At 51.0% G+C, this 19,681-nt stretch overlaps 1 protein-coding gene across 6 annotated transcripts in view; it reads left to right on the top strand.

Moving 5' to 3' along the window:
- Positions 1-17,224, top strand: part of NCK2 (NCK adaptor protein 2) — a 150,730-nt gene extending 133,506 nt beyond the window's left edge. For all 6 annotated transcript variants that reach the window (XM_040993888.1, XM_040993892.1, XM_040993886.1 and 3 more), the window contains 2 exons: positions 3,131-3,852; positions 16,930-17,224. In XM_040993888.1, the coding sequence (XP_040849822.1) occupies positions 3,131-3,852; positions 16,930-17,124 (917 nt within the window). In that variant the 3' untranslated portion in view covers positions 17,125-17,224. The remainder of the gene's footprint in view (positions 1-3,130; positions 3,853-16,929) is intronic.
- Positions 17,225-19,681: the final 2,457 nt, after the last annotated feature.

The raw sequence follows: 19,681 nt of genomic DNA on the forward strand, positions 1-19,681 counted from the left end.
GCAGGGTTCCAAGGCTTTGGGCTGTCCTCTGCTGCTTTCCCAGGCCACAAGCAGGGAGCTGGGTGGGAAGTGCAGCAGCAAGGATGCGAACTGGTACCCATATGGGATCCTGGAGGTTGCAAGGTGAGGACTTTAGCCACTAGGCTACCACACTGGACCAGCTAGACCGGCTAAACCAGCTCACCTTTCTTGTCCACCCCACTCTTCCAAATGTCTAGGAGGGCTCCTCAAGCCCCAGGCATTCCAATGGCAGAATTCATCCAAATGGATTTTTAAGGTCTCCAAAGTACCATTCATAAATCAGTTAGAAAGTATCCTTTACAGTGTCCTGTGATGACCACAGTTAGTAATGCTGTCCTTTCTGCGGATCTGGTCACAGCTTTCCCTCGGGCAGTATGTCAGCTCATACGTTTTCTATTAAACTTGTCTCGAAATGTTGTTTGTTAGCATCTTTGTTCCTGCTTGTCACCGCTGTTGTGTCCCCTGACGTGTTGTGTCAGCTGACTCTTGGCTTATCCCAAATGCTGGTGATCTGAGGTGTTCTGGATCTCGGATGTTTCTGGAATTGGAGATATTTGCATCTGCAAGAAGTCCCTACTAAGGTGTCTCGAGAATGGAACCCAGGGCTAAGAGTGAAATTCAGCTGTTTCGTATACACCTTGAACGCACAGTCTGAAGGGTGCCTGAGTCAATTTTACTGCACTTCTGCTGGAACTGCCACTTGTCATGGCAGTCAGGTGTGGAATTTGCTCCTGGTGGTGTCATGTTGGTGCTCAAAAAGTTTCAGATCTAGGGGAGTTTAGGATTTCAGATTTTCAGGTTAGGAATGGTCTACCTGTACTGTCTGCATTGCGGGTTAGGAAGTTACCGAAAGAGCCCTATGTCGTCTCGTGGTGAAGCTCTACTCTCCTGGACTTGACATTGCTTGCAGGGGTGGCTTCTGATCTCAAGAGGCACATGGCTTCCCACAAAGCAAGACAAAGGAGAAAGCTAGCGTTGTGGCACAGCCTGATGCTCTGCGTGCCTTCTGTGCCTCCCATGCCCTTGGTGGGGGTGATGTGTGCGCTCGGAAGTCTGTCTGCGTGCCTGCTGGACATCCCCCCTCCAGGGGCAGCCCCACTCTCCGGTCAGGACACTCATAGATGCTATCTCTCTCTTCCTCTTTCCCATCACCTACACATGTGCCAGGCAATAAAAACCAAAATGGCAGTCGAGTTTACGAGTGGAGCTGCAAGGAAAGTCCTTCAGTGTCATTTTGGAGGAGAGGGAGAACTGTGCGTGGCTGCAGCTCCTGTCTGATCAAAGCCCGCACATTGACTGAATTCGTAACCGAAGCCGAGATGGGTGACCCATCTCCCGGGAGGAGCTCCGAGCAAGGCTGGCCCCACCTGGGCAGTGGCTGAGGGGCTTCCCTCCACCAGAACATTACAGGGTTCCGTAGGTTTTAAGGAGGTTACCTTAGAGCTTTTCACATTTCTTCCCTCAAGAACAGAAAGAAATACATTGCACAGCCCTCACACACGCAACTGAAGCCGCAGCCGTTATCTCACTATAATTGGAACACTTTTTTTTTCCCCTCTGTCCACGTGCCCCGCCCCCAGAGTCCAACACACACCTGAGGCTGCTTGCAACCCCTTAGAGGGGTTTGTTGATCCACTCGTGGTCCTTGAACCAGCCTATGACCAATCCTGCCTTTGACTTAATCTCTGAGCTAATTTTTGCTAATTCACTCATCGCAATCTGTTGTAGGAAACCGTCTGCTGAGGAAATCCAAGAAGAGAAGAAAGGAAAGCTGTAGGTTTCTTCTTGGGAAGTTGGCTGTGCTGCCAGGCAACCAGGGAGGGTGTGGGGCGGGGACCTGGGGGCAAGGCACCTGGGCTGACAGGCAGCCTGAGATGGACCTGGGACGGTTGGATCTTCCGGTTCACTTAGTCCAGCATTTGGCCTAATAGGACAAAACAGAAGACGTGTGTGTCTGTAAGAAGTCTATAGGAAGTGGAATTGAAAGATGAGCTTGTTTGCATGGAGCTCCATAACCTGCCTCCTTATTGAACTTTCCCAAAATCTCTCACATGCACAGATGCCAAAATTTTTGCAGTACAATAAACTTAGTTTTTACTTCCATTTTTAAACCAGCTTTGTGAAAGCACCCACATACCGATTTTCACCATTGTTTTTCTAGGGGTCTTTTTTTTTTTAAGATTTATTTATTGGAAAGTCAGGTATACAGAGAGGAGGAGACACAGAGAGGAAGATCTTCTGTCCGATGATTCACTCCCCAAGTGAGCACAATGGCCGATGCTGTGCTAATCCGAAGCCAGGATCCAGGAGCCTCTTCCGGGTCTCCCACACGGGTGCAGGGTCCCAAGGCTTTGGGCCGTCCTTGACTGCTTTCCCAGGCCACAAGCAGGGAGCTGGATGGGAAGTGGAGCTGCCGGGATTAGAACCGGCGTCCATATGGGATCCCGGGGTGTTCAAGGTGAGGACTTTAGCTGCTAGGCCACACCACCGGGCTCTCTTTCTAGGGATCTTACCACCTTTCCATGCTGGTACCTCTGTTTTTTATGAGGAGAGAAACTGATGTTAGTCGTTCTCAGCTTTTAGTAACGTTCCGGCTGCACAGTGCCCTTGCCAGCATTTGATTTATCTGACGGTGGTTATACAAGGGTGCATGCATTTGCTGTGAGCTTTTTATGCAAACAAAAAAGTACATTTTAATTTTTTTTTAACCAAAAGAGCTTTTAATACAAACATTGTTTTTACTGCAGAGGCAGCATGCACGAGAGCATGCCCCCGTGGGAGCCGGCTCCTCCAGAGAGCTGCAGAAGCAAGGGTAGGGTCAGAATGAAGCTGGGGTGGCTGGAGACATTCAGTCCAGGTCTCCCTAGCAGGTAGCAGGAGTGTAGGTGGCATTTGCAGGAAGCTGGAGTTAGGTGCCGGAGCTGGGAGCGGAATCCGGGTACTCCGGTAGATCAGATGTCTGAGTTCGTTGGCTAGGTGGATGTTGCCCCCCTAACCCTGGTGTCTGCGAAGTACCCTCGTGGTTGGTACCCACCGGGGACCTGCACCCGAGGCCTACTAGGCAGGAGTCAGCGACGTGCCCCTCACTGAACCCCTTGTGTCTCCACAGGCCTCGGCAAGACCCGCCGAAAGCCGAGCGCTCGCGATGCGTCCCCGACGCCCAGCACGGATGCTGAGTACCCTTCCAACGGCAGCGGCGCCGACCGCATCTACGACCTCAACATCCCCGCCTTTGTCAAGTTCGCCTACGTGGCAGAGAGGGAGGATGAGCTGTCGCTGGTGAAGGGCTCACGGGTCACCGTGATGGAGAAGTGCAGCGACGGCTGGTGGCGCGGCAGCTACAACGGGCAGATCGGCTGGTTCCCCTCCAACTATGTGCTGGAGGAGGCGGATGAGGCGGCGGCCGAGTCCCCCAGCTTCCTGAGCCTGCGCAAGGGTGCGTCCATGAGCAATGGCCAGGCCGCACGGGTGCTGCACGTGGTGCAGACACTGTACCCCTTCAGCTCGGTCACCGAGGAGGAGCTCAACTTCGAGAAGGGAGAGACCATGGAGGTGATCGAGAAACCCGAGAATGACCCCGAGTGGTGGAAATGCAAAAATGCCCGGGGCCAAGTGGGTCTAGTGCCCAAAAACTACGTGGTGGTCCTGAGCGACGGCCCGGCCCTGCACCCTTCGCACGCCCCGCAGATCAGCTACACGGGGCCGTCCTCCAGCGGGCGCTTTGCTGGCAGAGAGTGGTACTACGGCAACGTGACGCGGCACCAGGCCGAGTGCGCACTCAATGAGCGGGGTGTGGAGGGGGACTTTCTCATCAGGGACAGCGAATCCTCGGTAAGTGCCTGTCCTCACGCGCGCACCAGGTGCCCGCTGCCACCCACTCTTGGACCACCTGCCAACCCCAGGAGCCAGATAGCAACAGGTTCCAAGATTCAGCTAGGGTTTATTACGGCATCATGTAATTGTTCCACCTTACTTTATGTCTTTCTTCACTTACTGTGCCTAGCTTACAGGTTTAACTTCATAATGGGGGGGGGGGGACATGATATAAGGGTATGTCAAGAAGGAGATGGAGAAGTTAATTTGATGCAAAAATGTAAATTCAGTGCCCAGCTTTTTCATAATATGCATTTTCTCATTGCGCATTTTAGTGCTAGAATGGTTTTGAAATCCATGCATGCATGCTTTTTTCTAATGTGCGTTTTCATCCTAGCTGTCTGCTGTGAACCTCAGAGGAGAAAGTTACGAAGGCTTCATGGAAAACCTGAAATCTCATTAATGTTCCCACAGTTTTACGAAGTCTTCCCTTGTATGGGATTTGCCACGAGAACCCACAGGGGCCTTGAGTCCTCTCCCCCTAGCAAAGAAAAAAATGACCACATGGCTATTGTCAATGATATGAATAAGCCGGGACTAGCAAATGAGTCCTGGGGGCTCTTACTCAGCGGGGTGAAGGCTCAGAGGCAGTATAAGGTTGTAGCCCGGCATGTGCCGTACTTGGTATATGCCTTGGAGCTGGTGAGTGGCCGTTCAGTGGTGCTCTTCCTGCAGAGGGCAGGATCGGATCTGTCCTGTGCTTTCCTGCTTAGGGAAGTGGCCGTGCCTGTTGGTCAAGATTGCCCCCCTCCACGGCCACGGGCATTCTCTTTCCTCGCGGTTGGCAGTTGTGCCCCCATGAAAGACGCTGGTTTTACTTTGTTTCTGCATGCCGTGGGCAGGCATCTGGTTTCTGATGCAACCTCTCATTGATCAGCTTGTTTTTTTCTCTGTGAACCTCATCAATCCCAAGGTCGTTTGTGCTGCAGGCTTTGCTGCTGAGTTCATCTCTGCAATGCTTTTCGAGCACTTACGGGCTCAATGGGAAAGCGAGCTATGGTTCTTGAGAGTGGAGTTCTGCCCTAGGTCGCTTGACCGTGGGCAGAAGGGCCACTGCCAGCAGGGTGCAAACTGGGGGTTTGTGTCTCAAAGAACTAGGCTGGTGTCACACAAGGCAACCTGGCTGTGTATGTATTATGAAAACGGGCAGTTTTGTAGGTACCTTTCCAGATATACCCCCTACATTGTCCAAATCCCAAAGCAAGAACTCTAAGGAAAAAATCCAATGCGTTCAAATAGCACTGGTTCTAATAGGCTTCAATGCCCTTAGGAAATGCAGGCCATAAGCCAGTAAGAATGGGGTACTTAACAAAGTTTGTGAGTGCAAATATGGGTTTAGCCTAGCTGTTAAGACTCCCATTCCTCATTTCCAAGTGCCAGGCTTTTGATTCCCGCTTCCTGCCACCACACACCCTGGAAGGCAGCAGGCTTGGGTAAGGGGCTTCCTGCCCCTCATGTGGGATACTGGGATTGAGTCCCGCACTCGGGGCTTCAGCCTCAACCCAGCCTCAGCTCCTATGGAAGTTTGCATGGTGAACCCTAGGATAGAAGTTCTTTTACTGTGTCTTTGTCCCCACCGCCTTTCTGTCTGCCTGCCTCACAGACAAATAAAATCTTTCAAAACTCTGTGGGAACTGCAATTTTAAAAATGTGTGTGTTGGTGCCTGGTATTTTGAAATCCATACCTAGCTTTCTTACACGATGGTTTTTCCACGAGCTGTTTGAAGACCCGTTGTATGCCCCATGTCCTGGCACTGTTGGGTCTGAGAAGGCTAATCCCACGCTAAGTTACAGCACGTTCCAGGTTCCTGCTGGCTGATCCTGGGGGGAACTGGGGTCGTCCTTTGATGCAGCATGGTGGAAACCAGGCGTATTTGTGGTCTCAGCGGCTCCACTGAGCCGAGCGCAGCCTCAGATGAGCCTGAAAGCTAACTGCATTGGAAATGGGGGTGCTTTTCTCATCAGGCCAGTAGAGCCGATCATTTCTGTAAAGGCATCGCATGAAACCAATCTCAGGAACGTAAACTCCCTGCTGCGCTTTCTGTGGACTGCGTGGGAGGACTTCAGTGAATGAAGGGCAGCAGTGTTATTAACTGGCTCAAGCAGAAACTTCTAGAAAGCACTGCACACCCAGCTACAAGATGAAACGCTCAGGCCGGAGTGCCTTACAGAGCCACCGAGTACCATCCTGACTTTCAAGTTAGGAGTATCCCAGGCTTCTTAGGAAACTCAGGAGCTGCAAAAAGATCATGGTATGGAGAGAACTGGCTCATTTGCTGCCCTTTCTGTCCTGGACTCAGAGCAGAGGTGTTCATGAGAAAAGCTGCCTACAGGCTGCTGCTCAAGTAAGGGTGGTGGTCACTGCTGTATTTTGTCAGCATTACAAGCCTTTCTGGATTTTTTTTTTTTTTTTTTTTTTTTGCCTTCTGCATTAAGTCTGAGGGGTGTGCATTTGGCCAGGCAGTTAAGACTGATCAGAACACCCACACCCCGCATGGGATGCTGGGGTTGGTAACGCGCCTCTGGCTCCTGACGTCAGCTGCCTGCCCTTGCAGGGCCTGGGAAGCTCTGCTGGGGGTTCAGTTGGGTTGCTGCTATTCACATACTCCTCCCCGCCATCGTGCGCATGTGCAGTGAACCAGCTGATGAGTGCTTGCTCTTTCTCCCTGACTCTTTTTTAAGTGAGTCACTGTGAAAAGAAACTCAAGATGGGATTTTTCCCATTGTGTGTTGGGCCTTGGACGCTAGGGGTGTGGGTGCAGAAAGGCCTCCCTGGGCCTTGCAGCGACCGTGTACACAGCAGCACCACCATGGGCTGAGGCTTCGCGTGACCTGGTGTGCTGTGCGGGACAGCCTCTCCCTGAGCACCCTTGCCATGCCTCATGCCATTTCAGCTGCCGATGTGCCTGCCTTGGTCCCAGGGTACAAGCCAGGGGGCTCCAGGGAGTGTTCGCAGGCCAGGGTTGCTGGCTGCTTGTTTGTGGCCAGGTCTTTGCCTAGGGACCCCTTGCTTACTCTGTCCACTGATCCCCCCCACCCCCCACACCCCCGGCTGCTTCATCTCCTGCCCATTGTCTTTGTTCTGTGCACTTGACATTCCCCAACTTAGAGCCTGGTTTTCGCCGATGCTACCTGGTCATCCAGAGGTCTCAGGTTCTTTGTGGAACATGATGATGGGTTGCAGTGTCTGGGGACAGTAGGGCTTTTGAAGGACTCAGCTTTCCTTCAGAGGCTGCATCTTGGTCTTGGGGTCTGGGATTTTCCCTCGATGGATGCCTGGCTTCTGAGTAGAGCACAGCAGTGGGCGGTGAGGTACATCTTCAAGTTGTCTATCGTTTTCAGCAGATCCCAAGAGAGGAGCTGGCCCTGTGGCATGACTAGTAAAGCTATCTCCTGTTTTACCAACATTCGGTATGGGCACCAGTTCGTGTCCCAGCTGCTGCACTTCTGATCCAGCTCCCTGCTGATGCACCTGGGAAAGAAGTGGAAGGAGGCCAGATGCCTGGGCTCCTGCCACCCATACATGCGAGATGACCCAGATGAAGCCCCCAGCTTTTGCCTGGCCCAGTTTCCAGCCATTCTCATCATTAGAGGAGTGAACCAGCAGGTGGAAGGTTCTCTAACTCCGACTTTCTAAATAAATTGTAGTTCCTTTAAAGAATATTCCAAGTGACTCTATTATAAATGAGCCAGATGGTCGGTTGACAGTATTTTGCATTTAAAATTATTTCCTGTTTTCTTTGTTTTGAGGAGTAAGAGTATGTCCTGCTCTTAGATGTTTTCTTTGTTTTGAGGAGCATTGCCTCTTGCTGCTGTCAGGAGCACATGTCGGTTTCCAGAGTAGCTGTAGAGTGTGGCCCTCTGTCCCCAGGGAGGGCCTTGGCGCAGGTGCTCGGCAGATGGGTGTGGTGAAGTTCACTGGCCGTGCCGTGTCACCTAGCACAGGGGCAGTGCAAGTGGCCTCTGTTCCTTTCCTAACTCCAGATGACAGCTCCTCCTCCAGCTCCCGCCCTCCTACCACCTACCTGATATAGGCTTATCGCTCCTCTTTGTTCCAGGAAATCCTGGCTGACTCGCAGGCCATTGCTACATGCTGCTGGATCACACTGTCCCTGCCATTCAGTGTCATGGAGCAGGTGTTTTACTTGGCCGCATCACCGTCAACAGTCATGTCAGTGCACGGACAGAGTACAGTGTCTTTCTTACTTGGTGGCCACCATGGGACTCCCACCAAGCAATGCTGCACACTTCAGGCTCTAGATGAGCTGTCCAGAAGAGGCAGATCCTCCTGTGGTGTGCACACAGAACCAATGTTAGGGCAAGCTTCTTAGCAGTCCTGCAATAATGAAATTAGCAAAGAGATGGACTCATGGAAATTGGCAAGAGTGAGGTGTTTTTTAGCAGTACATGAACACATACACACAAAGAGATGCAAACCGGATAGGGGGCCAAGGGAAGATGTGGGCCACTGGCGAGCATGCCCTGGCTACTCCATGAGACTGGTCTTGTGGTCGATGTGGTTGGGATTAGTGCCATTCAACAAAAGGGCTCAAGGGAGGGAAGTTCTGTTGCCACCTGCAGCCCGATGCTCTCCTTCCCTCCCGGGCAGGTACACACGATTCTCCTTAGACAGGACCTGTGTGCGCTCCCCATGTGGCAACAGGGAGGGATATTCTTTGAGAACAGTGCCTTTGCATGAGTGTGAATGGTTTGGTGTCCTGGTTAGTGTGGCAGGAAGGGCACGGGCCAGGCTGAGAGTTTCTAACGTGCTTGACAACTGCTCCCCTCATAGCAGACTTCACAGAGGGCCCCAGGCCCAGCAGCTGGGACCAGTGGGTGCTGCAGCAAAACACACTTGAAAGCTGGAGACGAGGTGACTCACAGAGGAAACCGCACCCACATCAGCCAGCAGTAGCCTTGATGGAAGGTTCAGTGATCTTCGCTGCCTGAGGCCAGTTCCCCAGGGATCCCCCCCGCCTTCCAGAAAAGCCAAAACTGGTCTCCAGGTGCCACAGGAGCCATGGCAGCACTACTGTAGAGGGCAGGCACTGCCTCAGACTTCGCAACCTGACATCCTAACTTCCTGCAACTCCTTCCAGTCATGAGGATGCCACTGGGTCCCGGCCAGGGAACTCTGTGATGGAGTGAGCATTTATAAGACAGACATGAGGTGGCTGTCTTGCAAAGACCTCAAGTCTCTGCTTCCGGTCCTTTTGTGCGCACATTCAGAAGTGGATTGCTGGATCCAGCAGTGTTTCTCCATTTAATTACGTGAGGAGCTGTCATTTTTGCATTCCCACCAACAGTAGATAATGATTCCAGTTTCTTCACATCCTTGCCTGCTTTGGCTGTTTCCTGTCTCAGACCTCCCTGTAATGGGGATGAAGTGGCTTTGATTGGCAATATCACCATTATCTCCTGTCTTTTATTCATACTTTCTGCTTATCCTTGCCCATCAAGCCTGCACCTCACCTTCTGAGTCATATTCCTGTTTGGGGTCCTCCAGGTCCCTGTTCTTTGGGGTACTTTCACTAAGCATTTGCTTCACATGACCTCTGCAGTAGAGCAGTCAAGAGTTTTCAGACCACATGAATTTTTAGAAGACAGAAAGCTGTTCAGGGTAAATCGGGTTGCTGGGGCCACTGTTGTGGAGCAGTGGGCTAAGTTGCTATTTGCTACTCTGGCATCCCTCATCAGAGTGCCAGTTCAGGTTCCCGCTGCTCCACTTCCAGTCTAGCTCCCTGCTGATGGTCCTAAGAGAGCAGCAGATGGTGGCACACACACTTCCTGCCACTCCCCTGGAGGTCCTGCAAGGCGTTCCAGGCAATCTGGCCCATCCCTGGCCGTTGCAGCCATTTGGCCAGCAAGCTAGCACGTGGAAAACCTTTCTGTTGCCCTTTCTCTGTCACCATGCCTTTGAAATAAATCAATCTCCACGATGAAATCAATCGGGTTGATTGTGCCGTAATCAGTAGTGAAGCTGGGAGCACACTTCCTCTGCACTGTGTGCACTCCCGGCGTTTTAAAAATCCCAACGGTGTGACCGTGACCAACGTTGTGACTGTGACCAGAAGCGTGACAGAAGCAGGTCCTCTCACAGATGCGTTTGAGACCACCTGTGTAAAATTGGGCCCCCGTGGGAGTGGTTCTCGCTGTGGCCCACAGACCAGAGTTGCCAGCGAGTTGGAGAGAAATGTGGCTCACCAGACCCCAAGCACGCCCAAGGAATCAGAACCTCCAGGGTCAGCCTGTGCGCGAGGCTGAGGATGGTCTCCGAGTAATGAGATGGGAACTTGATTCATGCCTGTCAAGCACCAGTGTGTTGCAGGCGAAGATTCCAGATGATCAGCACTTATCCTTCCTCAGTCACATCAAGTGTGGCACTGCAGGAAGACAATGACAAGGGCAGCACGCTGAAAAAGGCCAGATGGGAAAAATCTGTGTATGCACATGAGCGCGTGCGCGCACACACACACACACACACACACACACACACACACAGAGATTGAGTCTCCTAAATGCTTGAGACCAGAAATATTTCTGATTTGGAAATACTTGTTTTTACGCAATAAGAGATCTTGGTAGTAAGGCATAAGTCTAAGATCACCCTTGTGACTCCTTAGTCTGCGGGTCATTTAGTATGGCAATTTTGGGACACCTGCATTTTGATGCTAGCCTGTCACATGACATGGAGTGTGGAGTTTTCCACTGGCAATGGCATGTTGGTGCCTCCACGTTTCAGGCATTTCCGGCTCAGGGACACCCACCCTGTAGTACCTTGGAAATGGACAGTGGAAGTTTCATCATTTAATGAGGAGGCGGATGAGAGTTGGGGAGGTGATTGATTTTGCTGCTTCCCTGGTGTGAATTTATTTCAAGAGTGAAGCTTGGGCGATCCTGTTGCAAGCGGGCTGGCCTCAGGCCTGTTGAGTAGATCCTGCTGAGATGGACGAGAAAACAGGAGCAGTTGGTGACACACCACGCTCGATGAACACGTCATCCGACGTGGAAGAGCAGCCACAACTGACTGTAGTAGCATCAGCAGCATAGACGGGGATCCACATCTGACAACTAGGGAGAGTGACCTAATAGAATGACGAGGGTAGTGTTTCTCAGATAAGAACGAAGAGAATGTTCCTCAGAGGAATGCAGCCTGCCTCTAAGCTGTTGGTTCCCAAGATGCTCCTTGGTAAAGGAACCACTTTTCTGGACAGGGATGTCTTTCCTTAAAAAGTAAAGAGAAAAAAAAAAAATGGTCCATTTACCAACATAAAGGAAGAATGAGACAGCTCTTGCTAAGAAACCAGCGGGTGGTGCCTGCTCACTGGGGTAGTGGGGAGGGTTGAACCTAAGTGCAGATTGTCGCTGTGGGTTGACAGCCTGTCCAGAGTCCCTGCGGGATGCCCTGTGTGACAGAGCAAGGCAGCTTCTGCTCTCATCTCAGTGTCACAGGAAACCAGGAGAGCTGGAAGGTTCTTCAGGAACCCTGAGTGCCTGGGAGCGGAGTCTCACCCTTGCTTTCTATTCCCTCGGCGCCCTTGTGCTTAGAAAAGCCCCTTAGCACTTAAGCTCCTAGGGAGAAGGAACTAATAAAGGACATTCCCCACTGTGCTTTGCATGTTTCCCTCATTGAGAGCATCATGATTAAATCTTGAATGAAGGGGAGAAGTGTCTGACCAGGGCGTCTGTTCTAGAAATGCAAAGGTGCTCTAGACTGGAACAAATTGTGACTCTGAGTTACCAGACAGGTTTGTTTTTTTGTCTGTTTTTCTAAAAGCACTTGTTAAAAAGCAGAAAGATGGCAAAGAGATGAGCTGTAGAATTACCCAAAGGAATCGATTTTGGGAAGAGATAGTCAAAATTGGAAATTCCGAAGTCATTGCATTTACTGAACACAAGATACTCTGAGCCCACTGCAGAGACGTGGAGCTAAATTGGACTCATCACAGGCTTTATGGCCAAGCTGAAGATCTAAAACCTGAACAGAGCTGGCGGTAACAAGAGCTCTGAGAGCGGGAGTGTCTCGCTCGCCTAGTCAGGTCCTCAGAGTGCACTTGGAAATGACTTTCCAGAAAGAGTAAAAGGGTTGTGTGAATTGCTCATTTTTGAGAAGCTCTGATTGAGGGTAGGAAAATCATCCAGATGTAGGAATCGTTGGGGGAAGATAACAGATGGAAATGTGGGAACGTTGGTACAGGGACCTAGTCATCCACAAAGAGAAATTATGCTGCATAAAGTTAGTGTCTGGACATGGAAAAGATGGGGAAATTTACAAGGCTTTGCCCCTAAATCATATTCTTCCCTACTCGCCTGTCTTCCTGTTCCTTCCCATCTCCTTCCTCTTTCTTCATTCCTTCCTTTTCTAAGTTATTTTTATTTTTGATGAGTTTTACATAGCTGATTAGGGCGATAAGGGTCAAGGGCCACAGGAAGGAGGGTGAGCTCACCATTTCCACATTCTCTTTTTTCCTTCCTGTATCTGGGGGAAAAGGGAAAAGATAAGGAGAGAAGCCACACCCAGCCTCCCAAAAGCCTCTGCACCCTGAATCCAGCCACCCAACACCACCCCAGGGTCTCCAATGTGGGGCATGCTCTGGAGTCCTGCTCAAGAGGTTTCAACAGTTCAACAGATCTGAATTACTGCCCATCTTGCCACTCCAGTCACGATCAAATCTCTCCAGAATCCACTTGTTGGTGTAGTCCATCTTAGAGTCTCCGTTTGCCCAGATTTTCACTGCCAATACTTGGCTGGAGCAGTTGATTGATTTGTTCTGTCCTCTGTCCTCTGTCCTCTGTCGTGGTACCAGGTGTCCTCTATAGGCCCAATGGACTGCCATATCCTCCATGTGCACCTGGATATGCTGTGTACTGTCTCGTCTAAGCCACCGAGGAGGCCCAGCTCTGACATATGCACCCCACGATCTGACCATGGAACCCGCAGTTCTCTCCATGGTGGACGTTCTGAGTCTGGCACTTCAGTTGAGGGATCCCCATAGAAACTTCATCTGAGGTGATCCCAGACCTGATTCTTGTGTCTGCTTGCCAATACAGGGTCTGGCACAGTCCATTGCTCCAATCAGCTTATGCACATGCTAGTAGTTGCAATTGCTGGAGCAGTTCTGCCTCCAGTCCTATCTTTTATACACCAGTGGGTGTTGCAGCCCAGCCTGATCCTACCCAACACACACTTGGCCTTCACGTATGCCAGTGGGAGCTGCAGCCTAGCCGGAGCAATCCACCATAACCCCCACCAGGCCCATCCTCTGCCCTGGTTCCCGTGCTTGCCAGCATGTACAGCAGTCTGGTCCAGTCTGTCCCACATCCCATTCAGCTCTCATACACGTCCTCACTCCTTCCATTTTTCCTGGTTTTCCAATGTTCTTGGTGGCTTTGAGTTTTATTTCAGTTGCCATTGTTCTTGGTGGCTTTGAGTTTTATTTCAGTTCCCAGAATGCATCAGAATCCCCAGAGGCTCACAGGAAGTGACACTGCAGGTGCCCCGGGCGAGTGTCTGCTTCAGCAGTTCTAGGCAAGGTCTGAGAGTTCACGCTGCTCCCAGGTTCCAGGTGTTGCTGATGCTGCCAGTCTTGGGAGGACACTTTGGAGGTTTCTCCTTGTCCTCATCTACAACCCTTATTCATAAATGCAAAATTCCACACCTTGAAAGTTGGATTCAGGCACACAATTGGTAAAAAATATTACAGAAAACGGCCTTCAGGTTATGAATTTCAGCTATAGATGAGACACAAGTGAAAATTTATCCCATTCCGAGGTACTTTGTTCCATAGGGGCAGATGTTATCAAACCAAAACCAGTTCTGACGTTGGGCGTTTTTGGATAAGGCCTGCAGGACTTGTAGCTTGCCGTGGATCTGCCAATACGTAGCTGGTCCGGTTTGGGGTTTCCTGTGGCAAATCTGCCTGGTTTGAATTAAGAACACTCCCAAATTTTCAGCCCTCCTGCGTGGCATAAGCTGGTCCTATGTGCATTCTTGACTGTATGTATGGTTTCTGTGTGGGTGGCCCATGAAATGGGAAGCACCTTGCGCGCTGCCTCAGTTTTACTGCTGCAAGCTGCACGGGCACGCGCTGTGATGTTTCACTGAGCTTTCCTGAAAGGCAGAGCCCCCTGTTAAAGTCACCCACTGACACTCGGCGTCCGTCTGGACCACAGCTCACCTGCTGCTGCGCCCATCGCACACACGGTCACTCGGAGCAGATTCAAGTCCCTGTAAAACAGGCACAGAGACCGTCCCAGTAGGCACACCCTCCGTTAGTCCCCTGCGGGCACAACTCCTAACACAGTCTATAGTTATAAAATATTAACGAGGAACTTGAAACCAGAACAAAGATCGCTGTAAGGAAAACTCGAAGCCACTGGGAGGAGGGCCGGGCTCTTTGTAACTCTTGTATTTCAGAAGGTCTGTGCAAAGTCGTCAACTTCAGTGCCAGAATGGTTGAGCTCCGAGCATGGGAGGCCGTCTTCAAAGAGTGCATGGAAAATGTGTGTAATGGAAAAACCTCGCATGGATTTCAAAACTGTTTTGGCACCACAATAAACTTACCTTTTAATCCCATTTTCCGTGAATGTGTTAAATGCCCTCTGAGTGTTGTAGACTGTGTGTGAACTGTGTGGTAGGTTGGAGTGTTCCGGTTGCCCAATGACAGTGATGCCAACGCTCGGAGCTTCCCTGCAGGTGCTGTACCTGTTGGCTGGAATTAGCTGGTTTTTTCTTTAAAATACACACAGACTCTAACTTGGATGGAGACAGTGAGGAGAGCTTGTGTTGACTTGCTCTTTGTTTTTTAAGATTTATTTGTTTTACTTGAAAGAGAGGAGAGAGACCATGATCTTCCATCCACTGGTTCACTCCGCAGATGGTTGGCAACGGCCAGAGCTGAGCTGATTTACAGCCAGGGTCAGGTGTTAGGAGCGCCTTCTTTTGGGTCTCCCACATGGGTGCAGGGGTCCAAGGCCCTGAACCATCCCATCCCCCCCACCCTTCTCTAGACCACAAGCAGGGAGCTGGATTGGAAGTGGAACAGCCGGGACATGAGCTGGCCCTCACGTGGGATGTTAAATGCCACTGTGCTGACCCTGCTGACTGAGGTTTTCTAAGATTGATTTGTTTGAAAGTCATAGTAGACAGATTGTTCCATTTGCCAGTTCACTACTCCTCAGATGGCCACACAGTCAGCAGCCAGGAGCTGCTTCCTGGTCTCCCATGTGGGTAGTAGGGGCCCGGGCACCAGGGCCATCTTGTACTGCTTTCCCAGGTCCGCAGGGGCGCTGGAACAAGAACTGACACCCATAGGTGCCATCTGCTGGCATTGCAGATGGAGACTTTACAACAGCCCCTCGCATCACCTCTTTCAGCCTTGTGAAAGCAATGGCGCTGTGAGATGGAGCCCTCACTGTGAGGTGGTGCCATCTCGTGCTGTTGAGATCCGTCTGATGGTGGAGCAGGCCTGCACCATCCTGGATTCTGCGTGCCCTCTCCCAAGCCTCTAGGGTTGTGAAGAGGCTGTATAGCCTGCAGTCTCGTTGGAGATGAATCTTTGGGTCTCTTCCTGTAGTTTCACTCGCCAGCATTTCCTTGGGCCTCGAGGGAAGCATGGATCCAAAGGGGAACTTTCCCCTCAGATTTATTCCGTTTCTCTTGGTTCTGGGGCGGACACAGCGTTTCCTCTCTTAGTACTGACCGCTGTGGCTGGTGCGTGAGCCCAGCTGCCCTCCGTACTTTGGCTCAAAACCCCTCCCCCTATGTCATCACTGGTGCGGATGCAATTCTGCCTCGCTTTGCAGGATTTTCAACTTTCTCTTCGAATGTTATCTGGGATTTTTAAAAATCTCTCTGGCATGAGAGCAGCAGGAAGTCGGTTGAGGAATGATCACACACCTGCGTTGGCCGCCAGCACTGCATCCACCACGTGGTGCTCGGAGGCCTCGCACTCACCCTACACATGCACACGGATATACGTGTGTTTCCTGCACACGTGCACACTCACGGTCACATGCTGTCTTCATACAACTTAGGCTTTGCAACTGTACTTCCACCTGTTGTCTGTTTCCTATTGGATTGTCACCCACAGAGCCTGTGCCCCATGCACACCCATGGATGGATGTCCAAGGATGGCCCCTCTGACATGGAATAACTAATTGTTATTTACTTACCCAGTACTTTATCAGGAACATTTCCTCATTCAGTATCTTTCATGTGTGTTTTTCAGTAAGTGAAATAGGAGACCAATTTTAACAACAATAATAGGATTTGGAAAATACACCTAAAAAGGCATTGACATAATCAGAGTTGGAAATTTCTTGACAGTGCTCAAATCCTGATATAATCTGCCTGTGATGTTAAGAACCGTGTTAAAGGTTACCAGAATTGTCCACGGCTCTTAAGACATTTTTTAAGGGTTGTCCAGCAATGACTGTGTGATAGCTTACTCCCTCGATGTCCACAGTGCCCGGGGCTCGGACGAGACAAGGATCGGCCACTGAGTCCAGGGTTCCCGTGGGGTGGTGGGGTCCAGCTGCTGCAACAGGCTCTGCATGAGTGAGAAGCTGGGGTTGGGAGCAGAGCCAGGTGCTCCGAGCCCTCCAGTGTGCAGCACTGGCACCCTAAGGAACATCTTAGCCGCTGACCCAAGTATCTGCCCCAACCGTTTGTTTTTAAGTAGCTTAGAATTCAAAACAAAAACTTAGTGTTAGGAAGTTTCTTAATCATTGCATAGAAACCTCCTGTCATAAATTCCCCGTTTATCTTAAATAGTTTGGAGGAAGTGAAAGCTGAGTTTCCTGAACAGCCAGGTTAACGTGGGTGTCCTTGCCCTGACTCTAGGCTTCAGCATCAGGGTCCCAGCCTGCCCTGCTTGAACTGAGCATCAGGTCGTGCTCTGGATACCTGCACAGAGACCCCGTGGACTCCTGGCTTGGGTTTGGGTGGCAGATTCAGGCAGAGGTCCCCAAAGCAGAGCGAGGGAGTGACCCACTGGCGCCCTGTAGTAACCGTGTGTGCTCTCTGCTCCACAGCCCAGCGACTTCTCCGTGTCTCTCAAAGCATCAGGGAAGAACAAACACTTCAAGGTGCAGCTCGTGGACAATGTGTATTGCATTGGGCAGCGGCGATTCCACACCATGGACGAGTTGGTGGAACACTACAAAAAGGCCCCCATCTTCACCAGCGAGCACGGGGAGAAACTCTACCTCGTCCGGGCCCTGCAGTGACGTCATCACCTTGTGCCCCCTGGCCGTGCCACGCCCACCAGCTCCAGGCTCCGAGCTCTGGCTGCCCCTCCCTGGCCCAGGAGCTGCGGGTCTCCGGATGCAGCCATCTTGCAGTTGTCGTCACCTGCTGGAGACCTACGCTGCCCTAGGAGCCCGGCCCCGCTCCGCTGCCTCTGTCTGGGCGATCTTTTCTGATCTAGTTGGCCGTTGGGTTCATTTCCTGTTTGCCACAATCCCTCAGCCACACTCCAGCCCAGCCCCTTGGAGCTGTTGCAGGTGGAAGAGCCAAGCAGGTTTACTGTATTCCTTTTGTTCCAGCTCACCGAAGCCCGGTGCACACAGCAAGCTGTGTCCGGAACCCCAGCCCCAGAGGTGTGCCCTCCCAGGGCCCAGGGTGGCGGTGACCCTGCGAGCTGGACAAGCAGCCTGGGGCCAACGGGCGAGGGGGGCAATGAGGAAGCTGTCCAGTGCCTTGGGGCTGTGCTTGCAATAAGAATTTCCTCGACAGGCATTCTGCAACCGAGGGAACTGGTTGGTGACTCAGAAAGACACACGTTTTGGTAATTGACCCCGAAATGTGCCATCCACCCCGTGCTCTGTCCTCATGCCCTGCAGCTTTTTGGATTTCACAATGATGTATTGAATTCTCCGAGCCCTCTCTCTGTAGCCATTTGTCGACACTAATAGGGATGATTCAGGAAGATGGATGATCTGTGGGGAAGGGGAGCGAGCCACACTCCCTACACACACATGCATGCTGTACACACGTGTGTGCGTAGATGCGTGTGTCTACGTGTATGTTGCATTTGCTTTACAGGGAAGTTTTTTCAGGGTTTACAAAAGAATATGTGATTGGTCGTCAGACACGGAATGTTTATGAAGAAATCGCATTCTCTCTTTTCTTGACATTGAAACTTCTTTATAGTTGAAATATATACAGTCTTGAGGTGGCACATTCCTACGGTTGAAGAAGGGGTCTTGAGATCCCTTCAACTTACATACCCAGTTTTTTTGGATATTGTAATAAAAAAATATTATAACATGACTTTGTGTGCATTTGAGTTTGAGCGGGCTGTGACTACTGTTGGGAGGGCGACCGCCGAAATGGGTGAATTTAATTTTCCCTGTGTGGGGGGACTTGGTTAGAGGGGATCATAAGGAATGCATTCTGTGTGTGTGTGTGTATGTGTGTACATGCATGCCTCTCCTGCCACTATGGTTTTGTATATTGAAATAATCCCTTTAATTAGTGAAATTCCAAGAGAACCTAGTTGAGCCTGCTCTCTGCTCTCCTCTTGGCGATTGATTGGCTTAAAAATGCTTTTCCAAACATGGGGCACTCGCATGCAGAGCGCCCCTCTCTAACCTGTCTCGCTCGGTCCATCTGTGTGTTGGCTAGCCATGGTCTGTCAGGCCCCGGGAGTGCAGGAACAGCACACGGATCCATGTCCTCCTCCCAGGCAGACCCCAGCTAATACAGCAGAGGCACACCTCTGCACCCGTCCGGAGAGCTGGGTCCTTCAGTCAGCCCCATTTTAGGGATGAAGAGAATGAGGCACAGTCATGCTCAAGGGCGCAGTTTTAGAGAAAGGATTTTGGAGCCATGAAGTGTGTGCGCTGAGAGCGTGCTCTCGCTCTGCCATGCCTGGTTGCTTGGGTTCATTCGAACATCGGTTGCCTGTGATGCTGGTCCCTCGGAAGTGATTGTTTGGAGGCGGAGATGAACAAAGGCAGAGGAGTCGCTGTGTCTTACAGCTGTGGACGCTTGCAGGTCTCACTGCCACGTGCTGCCTTTTGGAGCTGCAAGGACCCTGCACCACCGTGAATACCTGCACTGCCAAGAGATTGGACTGTCACGGAGCAGCTCTGCAAAGAACCAAGTGATTAAGGGACAGGAGACAGATGCACATTTTGGCCTCAGGAACTTCTTTAAGGCCTGGGATTATACAACCAGCAGTTTATGTTCGGTCTTGGCACCCGTTGCCTTGTGCAGTAGAGCAGCATTTAAAATTAAGCAACCGGTACCCTGTGGTACCAGGTGGAGAGTGGGTAAATGAGATGAGCCTCTGGTGAGAGTGAAGGGGTCAAAGCAAGACCACGAATGCTGGCAGACATCCAAAGACTGCAAGGGACAATGAAGGTGAATTGTGCATAGCTGGACAACTTGGTTCCCTTGTTTGCATTTCAGTGTGTCTTCATTTTTACATAAATGTTCCATGCAAGGACCCCGCTATCTTACAGCCACCGCTGCCAAGCCCCTATATGCCTTATGAGCAAATGCATTAAATGTTTCTAGCAAACTCTACTTTTTTCCCCTCCCCATGCATCACAACGTACATTATTACACTATTCTCTTCGTAATAACGGAAACTAAAATTTGCAAAGTTTTTCGCACTTCGGCAGCTTTGTCTTCAGTTGCTATGTGCTGACAGGTCTGCGACATACTTTTCAGTGTGAATGCCAAAATAAGAAAAAAGTTGAGAACGAAAGGGACGGAAAAGTTGGAAAGTATCGTACGTAAGCCAACGCCTGCAATGCTGGCATTCCTATGAGCTCC

Source organism: Ochotona curzoniae, unplaced genomic scaffold (assembly GCF_017591425.1).
Source record: "Ochotona curzoniae isolate NIBS_2020 unplaced genomic scaffold, NIBS_Ocur_1.0 contig_883, whole genome shotgun sequence".
NCBI lineage: Eukaryota > Metazoa > Chordata > Mammalia > Lagomorpha > Ochotonidae > Ochotona > Ochotona curzoniae.